Here is a 16,284-nt window from a genome sequence, read left to right as displayed (position 1 = left end):
GGGGGGGGGGGGGGGGGGGGGCGAGCCATCTCGCTCTCTTCGGGATGCGAATTTTAATGGAAGACGTCGCAACGCGATCTCGCTGATATACATATATTTATATTGTAAAAACGGCGTACGGAAATCGCGTAAAAGGATATGTTCTGCAGTGAAGGAACACGTGGCTCATCAGTTGGCGGCCATCATGGAGATATACCCAGGAAGTCCTGCCATTCTCATGTACTTGAGCTTCTTTTTCCGTCTTCTCTTCGAAGTCCGAGTCAGCCAGTAGGTTTGCTCTACGGCGTAATGAACAACTGCGTCTCTCTGCGTCGCATTATAAAATCTAACTGACCTCGACTTCCTTGAACTTACCAGACTCCCTGGTCTCATCGTCCAAATTATTTCGATGAAAACTGCTGAGCGCAATTTCGAATCTCTCGACTGATTTGTAGCTGTGTCATAGAAGTGGCTAATCGGGAAGAGGGAAGATGTTTGCTCGTGCGACAAGGACGCTTCCATGCGAACGAGCAACATCAACCTACTCGCCAACGCCCTTCTATTCTTTAGACCTATGACCTATCTAACGATCTATCGTATGATTCTGTAGATGACCTACCTATACGGCTACGACACCGATTTAGAATTTCGTATTATCATAATTGAGAGAACCGGGACTTTTCCGGTAATGTGGGAACAAGGTGGGAACAAGGTGGGAACAAGGTGGGAACCCAAAGTGAGATAAGGTAAGGGAGGAGAGGACGAAGAAAGATTGGCAGAGATAAGGTGGTGCATCATAAGATGAAGACTCTCTCTGGATAAAGGTGGAAAAGTGGAACAAGGATGTAGATGATGAACAGAGAAACAGCGACTAGCCTATCCTTAAGTGTCCTATTCCGTTCTCTCCCTCTTTTCTCCTATCCCATATCCCGTATCCTATATCCTATTAGGTATTACCTAACCTAAAATATTCTATGATATCCGTTAGAAGCCTAAGCTTCGCATCGACTTCTGCCACGATTTAGAATTTGAATGAGTGATACTTATGGTTCAGTCGCGTTTAGAGTCTTTATCGACAGACTTACGATTCTAATTGATCGAGCAACCGAGATCAGTAATGACCTAGTAGATCAGTGAATCGCAAAGGAGGAAATACATGAATAATTATAATTAATGAGATTTAATATGCCAAGCCCGGGCTCGCGGCTCGCGGCTCGCGGCTCGCGGCTCGCGACTCGCGGCTCGCGGCTCACACCCGCGTCTCGTTGTAAGGACTGCACGAGGCTCCCATGGCCAACCTGCGACGCTCGACGTCGCCTGGCACATTGAACGCGACGTTGGGCACTGTCGCAGGGTTGACGGGGTTCGCAGGTGCCACGGACTGCGATTGGTGAGAATGAGAGGAAGAGGAAGGTGGACCCTCGCTGATGGAGGTCGTGGACGCGAGGATGCGTCGACCGCGTACCTGGTAACGCTGAGGATAACATCGGCCGCAGCACGAGTGCAAAAGGCCACCTCGTGAGGCGGTGCTGTGCGCTGGCGAGGTCAAAGGTGATGGAGAACCTGGTCTCTTTGGCGCACCGTTATACGGCACTTCCATTTCCACGAATTCACGGTCCTGCAAAAACAATAAAACTTAGAGTCGTCATTACTTTGAAATCTAAGAGCAAGCATCAAAATACAATTCGCAATTGGCATAAGGTACTACTATAGCGTCTCGGTCTAAGAAAAATATAACCTTACTGTGACTAACAACGGGAAAAGGCCAAGCAGCCCGACCGAAAGACGGTCAGGGCTGGCTGGTGTTGGCTTCCCATTTTCAAGCTCAGAGGAACGCCAAGAAGGTAAACTAGGGAGAGCACCTTAACCATAGCGATTGCGCGCTCGATATTACGCCAAATGGAAAATTCTAGCGGGCTGCCCGAGAAAATAGAAGGCTATTGTTGGAACGACGTTGCTTTCCACCGTAACTCGCTATAATTAGTCCCCGTGTGACGTCAGCTTCGAGTCTGGATATTCGATCGGTAGCAACGGAAGATGAACTCGCGTGGGTTCAAAGAGGACATCGACGATGTTCCCCCCCCCTCTCACTCTCTCTCTCTCTCTCTTTCTCACTGTTACTCCAGTTTTTTCTTAAATCCTACAACTCCCATCAAAAAGGACACCAGGCACATATACTCGTATCATGATCATCATTGGGACCATGCGGCTGAGTTATCTCCACATAGCGTATCGCTAGGAGCACACAAGTGGAGCCTACTTGAGGATTTCTCGTCCTGGCAAGTCGATTCACAGATTGCTCTGCGGAATCGGAGGAGATGACCGAGCGAGCATTCCGAGCGAGAGTAGCTGGATAACCGGTGAACCATTGGCTCGATGAGTCGATGAGTCGATGAGTCAGTGGTGGCCAATGAGGTCGCCAAAGAGCAGTAACCAGTACTAGTTCTCGGTAAACCAAGCCAGGTTCATTTTAAAGAAATTTATTTCGGAAAGGATATTCCATTGACCCCAGACAGTATACACGTATATACATACATACATGGGGAGGGGGGGGAGAGAGAGAGAGAGAGAGAGAGAAGGCTTGTCTTCTCTCAAAGTGCGAGGGTCCTCTAAATTCTTCTCACTCTGCAAAAGAGATTCTATCTTACTAACTCGCTCATTGATTACTGCTACCAATTGCTCCCCGGTAACCGAAAACCTTCCGACAACCTCCTCCTAATCGGTCCTCTAGTTCTTGTTATTGTGCGTTATTGGGCAAAATAAATGATCAATCAAACTAATCCCAAATACCCTTCGGCTCCAGCAGCATTGTCTCCAAGTGATGTTTAATTATATTTAAAAAAAGTGCCAAGTAGTCACAGAATAAACGACTCACCGTGGTCTTCTCAAGGCAGCGCAACAGATGGTGATGCTGCAGCTCAAAGATGTCCTCCTCCTTGTAGTTCTCATCGAGCTGCAATCCGCTTTCCTGAGCGGCCAATCGCGCTTCCGCCGCTTTCTTCTTGCTGACAAAAGCCGCCCCGCTAGACGCCTTTGCGATTCGGATGCGAGCCAGCCTTGCTTTCTAGAAGACATTCGAGAAAAACAATGAGATTAATCTCTCAGAAGGAAAGGCAATGAAAAAGGATGGACAGAGGATGTGGAATGTGCACACGCCTAACTAGCTGTGAGATGTCCCGATTCCACAGACCGCAGCCATATTCCTGAAATAAGGCTTTCGAGGTAATTCAAAGGAAATTGCAATCGGCCGGAGCATCTACCTCCATTTTCAGGAGCTCCACCTTCACACCTTCCACCTTCCTTGATCCTCAATTGCCTCGACCGCATCAACCGCCGCAACCTCCGCCATCCTCCTTCTACAGCCTCCGGTAACGTTCGCCTGCTTCGAATATACCTATACAACAACCTATACAACATGCTCTCTCTATACTGTGAGACCTGGTCCACATGCACTCGACAGGAACGGCACTTTAAATGCGCTGAACCTGTTAACCGAGTCGTTAGAGTATCCAGGCCGTTCTCCGAACGATTACACTCAACCTGGACCACCTATTTTCGCCCCGTTCGCCGTCGTTTTGATTTTCCTGCCGTCCTACACCACCCTAACCACCCTAACCATCTCAACCGTCTTACTCTCTGGATTTCCTTGGGACGTGACCTCCTCTGCAAGATTTCGCTCTGGATGCTCACAATGACTAATTGTTACTCCTGAAGAAATCCTGGAGCATCGACCATTAGTCATTCGCAAGGGAGGCGCCATTAGCTGTTATTCGAGTTGGAGCGTAACGTGGCTCGAATTATCTTCAGGAATATATTATAACGCGACATTAATGATTTGCGAGAAAATTTCAAAAATTCCAAAAAATAATATACTGTCTCAGGAAGTACTAATCTTGATCAAGAACTCCGCTACGCCTCAAACATTGGATTCAAACACTGTTTACCGCAAGAGAATTACAAAAAACCGATCTCATATTGCCATTTTGTGAAACGAATCTCTGAAAGCGACACATACATATATTAGTGTCTCGGGCTCAGAATTCCGGAGTCGTGTTTCCTTTTGAACCTGTCAAGGGATCATTTGAAATAGTTCTCTGTACTCCAGTGGACCAATCTTCGCGAATTCACATTCATTTATTTTTTTTTGTTTCACGAAGTACGGAACAATTTCGAAAGAGGAAATCTTTGGGAAAATTTATACGGTCTGAAAACGACGTTACTGTTTACCTCAAAAAGACCGTTTACGATGCACTGGGATGCCGTGACGTTTAGCAGACGCTCCGCGCCGGCTTTGCCAATCTGATAAACAAGCGAGCAACGAGAGCAACGAGAGCAACGGAAGCAATGGGAGTCAACGGGAGCTCTGGCTGCGGAGGGTAATATTGGTTTTGCTTCCGGAAAGTACAACGATATCCATTTTTGATCGGGCACATCTAACGCACTATAAACGCAGATCTACCGACCCTGCGATTGAAATTGCACTCCGTCATTGATCACGTCCAGAGATCAAAGAATGCCTAATCGATTAAAATGATGTATACATACATAATTACATATACATAGAACTGATCCTGATCCTCCTATATCGTCTACACGTCCACGTGATAGCAGAGCTCATTGGGGAAGGGCCGGAAGTAGGTATCGGTTTCCTCCTCGTCCTGTGTCAGACGCCACTTACGTTATTACGTAGGAGCACTGCAGGGCGTCTCCAGGCGTCTCCAGGCGTCTCCAGGCGTCTCTGGGATATAGTTACCCTATATTGTGTATATAGTTAGGCTGCGTTTGGCATCTCCAGAGAGAATTCCCTCTGGCCTTTGACCTCTGACGCTTCGTTCTCCAGCCAAAGCTAATGAGAGTAATGAGGGTCGACGTGCGAGAAAACGTCAGGAGCATGATCAATTGGGTAGCACTATATCAATCACGACGACATGCGAAATTAAATGCTTCTTCCTGAGTTTGCGGCTTTGCCGATGACGATGGCGCTTTCAGTTTTCGTCGCGACTCAAATAAAACAGAGCCGAATCGCTCCGAGCCCTGGAGAAAAGTTGACAAGGACAACGACGTCTCCCTTCGTGAGGAATGAGCCTACAGCGTCGCGACGCAATTGACAGAAGTTTAAGAATCGACAGGCGCTATAATTCTTCGGTCGACTTTACATTAGTTATCGACGAAACTTCACGATAATCCTCCTTCTTAAGGAACGAACGAGCAACTATCGAAGGATCACGACCATCCGACAATTAGTATTTTATGTTCGGGCCAAATTTCATGTCCTGCGATCAGGATAAAAAGTGAGTGACTGTAAATAGAGTAGGGATAAATCGTATAACGAGAATTCATGATATTCAGGGAATATTTCTGATCCAAGAAATATGTCGTAGTCAAGGATCAGTTATTTGAAGAAGCACCTTGAACCTCGACTCTTTATTTGAATCCAACTTTCAGCGCCACGCGTGTCCCCAGTCAAGCCGATAAATGATTGTTGTGATTGTGGATTGGCCGATTGCTCATTGATAAGGAACGGAGCAGCAAACGTCAGGACTGACATCGAATCGACCAAAGTAAATAATTGTCAGTCAGGACGTGCAACTTGCGTGCAACTTGCGTGCAACCTGAGGACCCGGCACAGACGTCCCCGATAGAGCAACTTACAATCAGATGCGACGCGTGAATCTTCGCGCTCCATTTAACGAGTCCTGGCAATCGCAAAGAGAAAAGGGAAGAGAAAAAAGAATGTATCACAGCCACGATCCCCTTTTCTCTGGCTTCTCTTCGGCTCGAAGAATCGTCAGCCGATCGACACGTTTTGCCGACACCTACGTCATAAACAATGCGCCGGATGTTTTTGACATTAACTTTCCAGGCTCTACGCCGTCTGCCTCCATACGGGTGGCGCACACCGCTGTAGCGCGCCCCAGGCTACAGGGCAAATTTGTTTTGGCAATTAAGTTTTACGGTTATTGGCTCGCGCTTACCATTACGAAATTTCGCGCTTATATAAGTGGGATTATATTTAGCAACCCTCGTGACCAGGTCTCATCACTCATCACTCGTCAGCCAATACCACAACAGCATCCCTAAGACGTCGACATTATTGGTGCCACCACCGCCAGGCCGCCATTTTCCGAAATTGCTCATCACCTGGCTCAATCAGACATTCAATTTAACCCGTCGAAGAGAAGAGAAATAAATTTATTTTTCATACCCATAAATTTACAAGAGCGAAGAAAACACCGAAGCCTGCCAATTGGTGAATCGCATCAACCATAACAGAGTATACAGCCGCTGACTGACTAACGTTTGATCAACATGGTGGCGCCGAACAGCCATTAAATGCAGATATAACTTTAAGAGATAACTGTTTATCCGTTTAGGCGAGTGGCTTCGTCTCCTGGCGCTGATTTTTTTTTCGTAGGTTGGTACCACCACCACCGCCGCCTAAAACGACCTCATGCGCCTGTAGGCTGCAAATAGCGGGAATCGAGCTCTCAGGGCTTTACTAAGTCTTCCTCTTTGTCGCGATGCCGTGTTTACATGAGAATCTCGTTAAACCCCATTCTCCTCCACTGACGTACATACATCCATGAAATACGAGATACACGAGATACTCGAGACCCACGAGACCCACGAGACCCACGAGACCCACGAGTCACTCAGCTCAGGATGCATCGCCGAGCATACTTTTCTTCCAGACTTTGACGTCTTTGCAATATTTCTTTGATCAAGAAGAATATGGAAGCTCTAGCAATACATATATTGCATTGTATCGCCAGTATATTAGAAATTTTTCTCGTTTCCTCTGCCACGGTTTCGCTTAAAGTCTGAATTCTCGGTGTAAAGTGGGAATATGAGTGAGGGAACTTTCAAATTAATTGGACGTCTTCGCAAGAGCACAGCTCCGATAAAGTGGAACGAGTCGAAAAAGTTCTTCCGCGCTTGGAGCAGCTTTGTATTCGCGATCCATCCGTAGGGCAAACCCACCTAAACGAAAGCCAACGACCCTCTCTGACTGTCGGTCGGATTCGCCCCGCTTTCGGGGGGGAAACATCCCTTTTTTGTTTAGCGCCCTGAGCCAAACAGCACCTCGGAGGTATAGTACCTTGAACCCCGATTCAATCGCGCCGGATCGAAACTGTGATTCGAGCATAAATAGAGCCATTGATTGGGGTATCGAGCCATCGAAGTGTCGGGAGGACAGGCGCAACAACCGCAACAACCGCAACGAGACACGAGCCGAGGCATCGCAGGCATCGCAGGCATCGCAGGCATCGCAGGCATCTGCACGCGACTAATAAAGCCCAATGGAATTTACGTTGAAGCTAATTGGCTGGCAATGGCAATGGCGTGCACATACATATAGGGTTGATGCCGATCACGCAGCGACGCTTCGCGGGATGCGAAATTTCACGAAACGCGCATCTCTGCAACGTGAACCATATATGCGGTTTACGCGCACAGCACCTGCCAATGAAGGAGTCAAACAATATGATCATACGTGTAGGTACTCATATGCGGAGCAGCTGTAATCAACTATACGTGGCATCTGGCGGTGAGCCAAAACAAACAGCTCGCGGTGCACACTGGCGGTAGGTATAAGCGACGCCGACGCCGACGCCGACGCCGACGCCGACGCTGTTGACACGAATGCACCGAGAGACTCGTAAAGCGCCTACAAAGAGACTTCAGACATACATATATATGTGTATATGTACATATATGTACATAAATAAACCAATAGGAATACGCCATAGGAACCCGTTATATACGTAAAAATCTCAGCAACTGAATGCAATGCTGCCAACGTCAGACTGCAAGCTCACGTAAGAGTGTGCTGCTTAGTGTATATCCTCACAGGTTTACGTGCGATAACCAATATGCTCCACTATATAAATAATCTTATAAATAATTTGCAGGCTCTCATGTATCACTTTCTCTCCATCTATCTATCTATCTATCTATCTCTGGCTCTCCGTGAATCTCAAAAACTCCCAATGACTTTTACCAAGGCCTTACGGGCACAGGCAGACACGCTAAGAAGACATTGAAGATGCGTGATGATAAAAGTAGCGAACGCCGTAATAGCCATATTGATACGTGTCACTCTAGGAAGTTGCCACTTTGCCAGAATCTGACCTTTCCTTGGCAAAAATCGAGAGATAACAGAGATACGATTGACGTACCGGCGCTTCCGTTCACGGCGCCTTACTCGTAAATTCTGCCTGCTCGATAATTCGACGCACGAACTACATTAAGCGGCTTATGGAATTCCGTCCAGGAATTTTACCCCATTGTGGCCATTTGTTCGTAAATTCTATCGGCAAGTGGCAATATGTCAACCGAAAACGTCATGGCTGAACACGAAGCGTATATTATTTCGACTTTAGATATCAGCAGAAAGAAAATGTTAGTGCAATACCCAATAAAATTGAAAAGCAAGGAACCACTATCGAAATGAAATGTATACGGCGGAGGTGAATACTCTCGTGAAGGTAGATAAAGTGGCTCGAGCATTTTTCAAGCACCTTCAATCATCCTGAACCAATTGATTCTGGATTCGAGTGTAGAGAGTTAAAGCGCTCGTTAGCACGTGCGCCGAATAAAAGTACTTGTTCAACGAAAAGTAGGGCCCCAGCTCCTTGAATGAGTACACATAACCTATAAAACGATAGATCGGACTTCTACACTACGTATACATAAATCTAATACATAGCTCTGCGTAAAGTCACTTGTGTACGTATTGTAGAGCGATAGAGCGTTTGCATAATCCCAATGAATTTCGTGTTTTCTCTTTGTGAACCCAGTCGAATAATGTGATAGAGCTCGGTGAAGCTCGACAAAGCCCGTGGTCCTTCCCAGTGGCCCAGACTGGATATCTCCTGTGGATACGAGTATGGATAGAGATACCGAAGAAGAAGATATTTGAAGGTATGTACTCCTGGCGCCAGCACGAGCTTCTGCAGGGATGGATCTCAGGTATGTACCACTATACAGGAGGCTTCATAAGCGTAAGGGTAATGAATGCCAGTGTAGTTGAATATAGTTTGTTATACATTGAAGAGATAGAGGGAGGATTGCTTCCATAGTATGGATGCACATCATACACATAGGATGAGCTTATTGAAAAGACCTCAGAAGCTAGGCTCGGTGCAGCACAAGATGGATAGTAGTAAAGCCAAAGCCTGCGGATAGAGTACGAGAAGATCCCTGGGAAAATAGGTCGAATAAGGGTTGTATGAGAATTATAGGAACGAAAAAAGAAAGGCCGAGCGCGACTCACCCTCTGGGCTTTCCTCTTGTCGGCGCGCTGATTCTGGTGATAAATTCGGCTGAAGTTGCTCACGATTACCGGGACCGGTAGGGCGATCACCAGGACTCCGCTAAGGGAGCAAACGCCTCCGACGATCTTACCAGCAATCGTTTCCGGTACCATGTCGCCGTACCTGAAATTCAAGAGCGTATTTAGATTTTTAGCTACAGAGTGAGCCCTCATTGGGTTTTCCATTTGTACAGCTTAAGGCTGCATTCATTTTTCATGCAGCTCGATGCAAACGCGACTGTGCGGTGCAGTAGATGCGCCTTGTGAATTTCGATGCGATTGGCGACGTTTTCAATTTGATCTTCTTTCTTTTCCAATTAAATCATAGAAACGAGATCAGCCTGTGCATATTCTCCCTTCCATTTTCTCTATTACGCCACCGGGTTCCTCCTTAGTACGTTTACTCAACAAGGACCCTCCGACTGAATGGTACTTAATGCTGGGTTTCGAGGGGATTGGCTTCGACATTAAACCAGACATACCGGATGCCAGTGGTCTTGTTGGTCGGAAGGTCCTTGAAGGTTCCATGGGCTAGAAAGATATGAAGGATGATGGAGGATGAGCTCGGAGGGCTCGAGGAACGTTTTGAAATAATAATTTAGAATACATCGTAGCTAACTTCAGAGGGTTCAGTAGCATCTCTTCCAAACTACCTTTACCAAGAGGAACGCGCACCGCTGCCTCAGTATTGTAAGTAATGACCGCTCGCAAAATGGGCAAATCCTATGTAGGCCGTTGTATTATTCAAAAATATGCTAGCCAGTAAGGAGAACGATGGAAGCGATGGAAGCGATGAAAGCGTCGCCTGCACGTCGTGGGATGATAGGTCGATGCTGGGAATGGAAAGGAAAAAGAAGAGGAACATAAAGAAAGCTGTTTTCCGTTCGGTAAACTTTTGGCAAGATAATCTCTAGGGCAGCAGGGTCTCCGCGTAAGGGCGCCGCCGACGTGCAACTTTTCCGAATGAACCCACCACCGGCCGGCCGGCCGTCCCGGTCTGAAAGTCCAGTACTTGTACGAATATAAGTGGAAAGCTCGTTACCGTTTTCCTGGCTTCGTTCAGCAACGTCACCGTCGCTTCTATCAGCACGCTGATAACCCCTGCAGTACTATTACAAGAACCCAACCCCTGTGCCCCATCGTCGTGATCATGCGTCCCTTCTCATTTGAAGCCTCCCTCCTCTCAACGCACTTCTACCTCCCAGCGCGAGACAAAGATTACCGAAGGAACCCGGGAAACTTTTCAGAATTCACGGAAGAGCAACGCAGTTGCGAGGCTCATTTACATCTGTACATATCTTTCTGCTTTCTGGAGGCAATAATCGTTCGTTCATTATTTCCCAGGTTCGAAAACGCTCCCTGCAGCTTCACTAGCGCAATCTCGACTCGCTCCGTGCCACGAATTAGTATTAACTATGGCGTCCTCGAGGGAGCCACGTATGCATCTGCGTACACGGGCACGTATTATTGCCGAGCTGTCCTTCGGTACCATCAATGCCTTTAGCCAGGTTAATCTTCAGGATCGACGGCATCCTGGGACGTCATTCCAGGTTAGAATAATTGGATAACGGGCACCTGTCCCCGAGAAGGACATAAACGGCCGAGTACTAACTGACATTAGATTGTGGCCCCATGGCTAATCCTAATTGCCATCGGACCTCTGATAATGATCATCGATAATGACTACTATGCATATCTTTATCAGCACTGCGTGCACTGCACTCTTTCTCGCGTGAGTCCACTTGCTGCGCAGGTATCATGCGTGTCATTCTGAGACGACGCTCAGCGTCGGCCGATGCACTCGAATGGGATAAGTGAGGGTAAGAGCAGAAAAGGTAAATCAGGAGAGAAAATAGCTGGGTGGGCCTCGGCACGCCGGATTAGAAACGTATTTTTAGCCCGACGCGCCCGACGCGCCCGACGCGCCCGGCGCGCCCGACACGAGGTGCTCGTAGACCCACGAGCGCACGTTGCGTTCTTCCCTTATGCAAAACACTCATCTGCATGTGCAGGCTAGTCAAAGAATTAAAGAATTAAACAAGCCCTCTGGGACACGTTCTGCAGTTTTAATTCAATCCGGAATCTGCATCTTCTTTTGAACAAGATGCCTGTTTATATACTTGCGTATCTTGCGAGCTGTTAAAAGACAACGACGCAGCTTTGAATTGGCTCGGCTCGCCTAATGAAATTTTTAAGAGTTTTCCACGAGGAAGGGAAATTAAAAAAAAAAGATTAAGAGTTTCTTCAACGAGATTTCTGCCTACGAATTTGTAACCCTCCTCGTAAGAGTTGCAGGCAAAAGAGGAACGTCTCGTCCCGAATGATATCTAACTGTGAACTTTATCTCTCTTGGCTAATCGTTTGAGGAAGACCATCATCAGATTCGGTCTGATTTCATCAATGACTCAGAAGGGTTTTGCGTGGCGCTTATATTGCACATAATGATTAACGTCAAAGACTCATTGGCCGGCTGATCTAGTAATTGGAAAGTGAGTGAAATTACGGATTTATAAAACCGGTCCGATCGAGAAAAGTGAACGTAAGGGAGTAAAGTTTAGCCCCAGGTGCCGACGACTTCTCGCTCGAGGTTTCGCTCGCGTACTTGCTGACTCGAACAAGGCGAAGAAATGTGGAGCAGAGCAAGGAACAAGCGCCCGAAGCCTGGTGCAGCTCACTTTCCCAGCCAGCAACGTGGACGTCACCGCTGGTTCCGATCTTCCATGGAATTATTTGACCGGCTCTCGAGTGTCCCTACGTCCTCGGCCCTCCTTCGCGGTCGGCCAACTACCGGTCCGTGCAAATGGACCACACAAGATATTTCAACTGAAGTAGCAGCAATTCCATCTCGAATAAGAACAGGGCGATGCGTAACGTGACCGAATAACGATTGCCCTACGCGTCTTTGCAATTTCATGTTGGCTCCGGGGAAGATCTTATCTGGGGAAACGTACCAAGGCAGAAGTGAGCCGATCACCGAGCAACACTCGTATCTATGTGTATACGAGTGTCCATTCGCTCTATTCGCTCTATCCGGTCTATCCGGTCTATTCGCTGTAATCCAAACGGCTGATAATGCGATACGGCCTGTTTAGACGTGGCGATGACTGACATGTTTTCGGTAGCGTCTTTGATCAAACACTCCTTCAATTTTGAGATGCTGCAGATCAAGCAGCCGCTCTTTCACATGAGAGAAATATGCCTCGAGGAATTATAAATAGCCAAATTCGTAAAGGCGCACTCGAGCGCCAGGTGGACCCCTAAAAATTGGATATTACATTCCCTGCCTAACTACCGTGAGGTTCCGCCGGTTCGAACCTCCGATCAATTTTCATGGGATTCATTTTTTCACAAGCGACAACTCCATCAAATAAAATCCTAACGATAGCAGTGGCCATCCGCTTGCACTTTACTCGGAATGCAGCCAAAGGAAATCCTCGCGTAAATAGTTTCCCCGCATCAGCTAATTCCTGAGGCGAGACTTGTTATCCAAGCATATAAAGTTACTCAGTATACCCCGTGGAATTGTGAGTCGTTTCAAGCCTGGACAATTCTCCAATGCTTGCAGGTAGACGATTCGACCTGAACCCATTTTGCAATTTGTCGCTGACCCGTGGGACCAGCAACGAGGTAAATAATATTTAAAATATCGAGCGACAATTGAGGCAAACACGCGAGCTCCATTCTGCTAAGTGAATGCGTGCAAAGTGTAGACTGCGCTGTGCGGATAGTCGATAACCGATAGGTCGCATTTTCGACGCTCTCTCTTTGTTCAAGTATCGAGCGACATCGAGTGAACTGACCATTTTTCCTGTGTCTCTTTAAAGTCAGCCATTTCGGCGAAAGAGCCTAATGACGATAAGATTTTCCGTGTGATCGGCACAGTGAGAGACGAATATTCGAATAAAATGAATTTTTAAAGCGCAACCCAACTAAATACTTTCGGCGAATGAAAAATAAATCGATTTGATCGAGCAGTTATGATTATCGGTGGCGAATTTCGAATCTCCAGATAAAATAAAGGTAAAATAAAGAACTTGACACTGTGCAGGTATTAGTTTTTTAAGTACGACTTTCGCTAAATCTACCCGTAGCCAAACTATCGATTTCAACTTTCGTTTATGTCTTGTTAGAAGTTTGGAAAGGCGCCAGCCAGAACCCCGTGTGGACCGACAGGAGGCCACTGTCGCTCTGTGCGCTCTGTGCGCTCTGTGCGCTCTGTGAGCTGGTTGCACAACGACACAACTGCCTTCCTCCAATTACACAAATCACCATTAAATCAATCAGCCGAGAATCTAGTGGTTTAGCGTGAGCTTGGAACTTTCGTTAAGTGTGCCGAGAGCTAATCGCTCGTCATCCCTGCAGTAATATAAAATCGCGGCAGGTCCTTAATGCGGACGAATATGAGGAATTCAATGAAGAACACGCCAGATCGATTGGGACAGGAGGGCAACACGGAGTCAGCTAGAAAATAAAGTCATCAATTTCTCCTAATTCGTAAATGCTTGACGAGGTCAATGTTATAAATGGCAGCGGTTGGTTAATGTCCATGAAATTCCATAATTTTTAGCAGGCCTTAAAGACTCTGGTGGTATTATCCTGACCAAAGAGAGAAGAACAAGGCTACAGTTATCCTTTGAGAGCAGCAATTCGAAAATCTAAGGATGAAAAATCGGCAAACGACCTTATCGATCTAGTATCCAGGATGCCAGAGTCAGGAGGCAGGAGTTAGAACCAAGTCGAATGGGTCGAAGGGAATCCAAGATACAGTAATAGCAAGTGGGTCGTGATCAACCAAGCGTCTAATCAAAAGTCCTTCGCTATGGAGGATTCTTTGACGTGCAAAGGACCCGACGCTCAACCGAGCCAGCTTTATTTTTAAAATGGCTCCCTTCAGCTTAACCCGTTAAGCGGAGATGCCAGCTTCGGCATCAATATTCTTTAATAGAGTCTCAAGCTGTACATATACCCCGCACTCCTCTTCATCAGCTACTTCCCCACCTGCTTTTACTTTTCCTTCTCTCTCTCTCTCTCTCTCTCTCTCTCTCTAGTTCTTTATCTTTCCGTGCCTATAGGCTACGCTATACAAAGGCACGTGCCAAGAGTAGTGAAGGAATTAGCAGCCAATGGAAGAGAGGATGAGAGGATGAGAGGATTAAGTGATGCCAGGATGAAGAAGAGTCTGGCGCTTGATGCGGGTAACGCAATATCCAGCGCCTGTCGACGTATTGGCCAGTGAGCGCCGAGGACACCAGAAAAAGAGCCAATGGCGAGCCTCGATGGTTGACTCCCCAGCACGTAAACCATTCCATGTCCTGCATGTAGTACACGTGGTATGTATCTCGGTACCTAAGCTACCCTAGTATATTATCCAAAGCGCACGCTAACAGCGAGTCACGCGAGCTGGGTTTTGCGCTTGAAAAAACACACGCGACTCCATCCATAAAGGATATTTATCGAGGAAAGGCAAAACAGGAAAGATAAAAAAAGGATCTGATGAAATCCATAAACATCGAGAAAAATGGAAAAGGATGACTGGCCGACGTGTCTGGAACGAATGGCGTCAGATATTCAAAAGGAAATCAGAGCTTTCAACCAAGTATAATTAAAAAGTCCGAATCAGGCTGGTCCCATTAACACGCATGTCAATCTAATTGTAAGATCGGTAGCAGTTGAGGCTTAAGACGAGATTCCTGGGGGGAATCCTGACTGACATTTTTTAACGATTATTACCGTCACTGCTACATAGTACTAAATACTAGTAAGCACTAGACTGGGCAGTATAACATTAAGAACGGGGGGTATAAATCGTGGCAATTGTTGATTTTTGAAAGATCGATCTTTCCTAGGATGACTGGGAGAGAGCTAGGAGGACTAGGAGCTATCGTTTTCTCTGTTCTGGTATAACTTCATAAATTACAAATCGAGTGTGTTAACGCGACCTGGTCCCTTAAAGAGAATTAAAAAAAAGAAGAGTAAAAGGACAGTGTAAAAAGAGCAAGTCCTATAGCCACAAGTATTTAAATCCCGACAAAGCCTGGGAACTTATAAAAGTACCATTATTGCTTACGGCAGCCCTTCATCTTCATCCAAGTATCTCAATCCTGGTGTTGTTCATCGATTGGACGCTTATGTGAGGGCTGTCGCCTGTAGCATTGCTTTTCCCGTGGAAGACAAAGTTTTCGTGGTTTTCCAAAGATTTTCTGAGAATTCCTTTCAGAAGGAAAAGTCACAAGTTGGATCAGCGCTGTATACGATACGTAATACCGTCCCATCTCATCCAGCCAGGTCAAAGTCGGGATAAAAAAAATATAGTTCGGATATTCCGAATGAAATTGGCTCCGGACTTCATATTCTGCGCCATAGACGTGAACTCGGTTTTAAGTAACTCCTGCCACTGGAAAAAGTGAGCGCATCCGATGCCGCTACAAATAATGCATACAAAATTCTATAAATTTTGCCAACTTTCGACATAATATGTCCTATGTCCAAAGAGAATTATATTATTAAACTCGTGACGGTGTCTTCTTCTCTACTTTCCCCTTCAATCTCCGGCAATAGAATTCTCTACTCACAAAACATTAACTGACCAGCCCAATACTACGGAGCCGTGCATTAATTCAATTTAATGAGATCACTGAACACGCTATAAATCAGGCGTTCACGTTGCCACCTTGCCGAAGACGCACTGATGTTCATATCTTATCGTATCGATAATCGATCGATTCCTTGAGAATTTTTATATTGATCAATCGAAAACATCTGAAAGTGTACCTCCGGCACTCTAACTCACTTCAGTCGGCGCCGATAACGAGACGGAAGCCTCTCGCTCGAATACGCCAATTTTAGGTATTCGAAAAGTATTGGCCAATGTGGCGCCGTCCCTTATAGTCGCTGCATTTCGAACGAAAATAATTAACGTTCCCGTAAAGAGGACGTGCGTCCGATCTAGAACACGATGGATCGCCATCCTGCTAGTTAGATATATCTTT

The 16,284-nt window shown here is 46.5% G+C and overlaps 1 protein-coding gene across 21 annotated transcripts in view; it reads right to left on the bottom strand.

The window, feature by feature from the left end:
• LOC107267422 (potassium voltage-gated channel protein Shal) overlaps positions 1–16,284 on the bottom strand; it is a 41,056-nt gene that overhangs the window by 19,193 nt on the left and 5,579 nt on the right. For 19 of the 21 annotated variants that reach the window (XR_003059582.1, XR_001537619.2, XR_001537618.2 and 16 more), the window contains exons 3-5: positions 9,257–9,419; positions 2,855–3,043; positions 1,445–1,597 (exon numbers count right to left, since the gene is read on the bottom strand). Coding sequence is in view for 17 of the 21 variants with exons in the window: in XM_025084681.1 (XP_024940449.1) it covers positions 1,445–1,597; positions 2,855–3,043; positions 9,257–9,419 (505 nt within the window). In the remaining 4 variants the exon portion in view is untranslated. The remainder of the gene's footprint in view (positions 1–1,444; positions 1,598–2,854; positions 3,044–9,256; positions 9,420–16,284) is intronic. The other 2 variants (XM_025084682.1, XM_025084683.1) reach the window with 1 other exon arrangement.

This window comes from Cephus cinctus, unplaced genomic scaffold, assembly GCF_000341935.2.
Source record: "Cephus cinctus unplaced genomic scaffold, Ccin1 Ccin1_scaffold0401, whole genome shotgun sequence".
Taxonomy (NCBI): Eukaryota; Metazoa; Arthropoda; class Insecta; order Hymenoptera; family Cephidae; genus Cephus; species Cephus cinctus.
The sequence above is the reverse complement of the archived record's forward strand: the minus strand, read 5'-3'. Positions and strand labels throughout refer to the sequence as shown.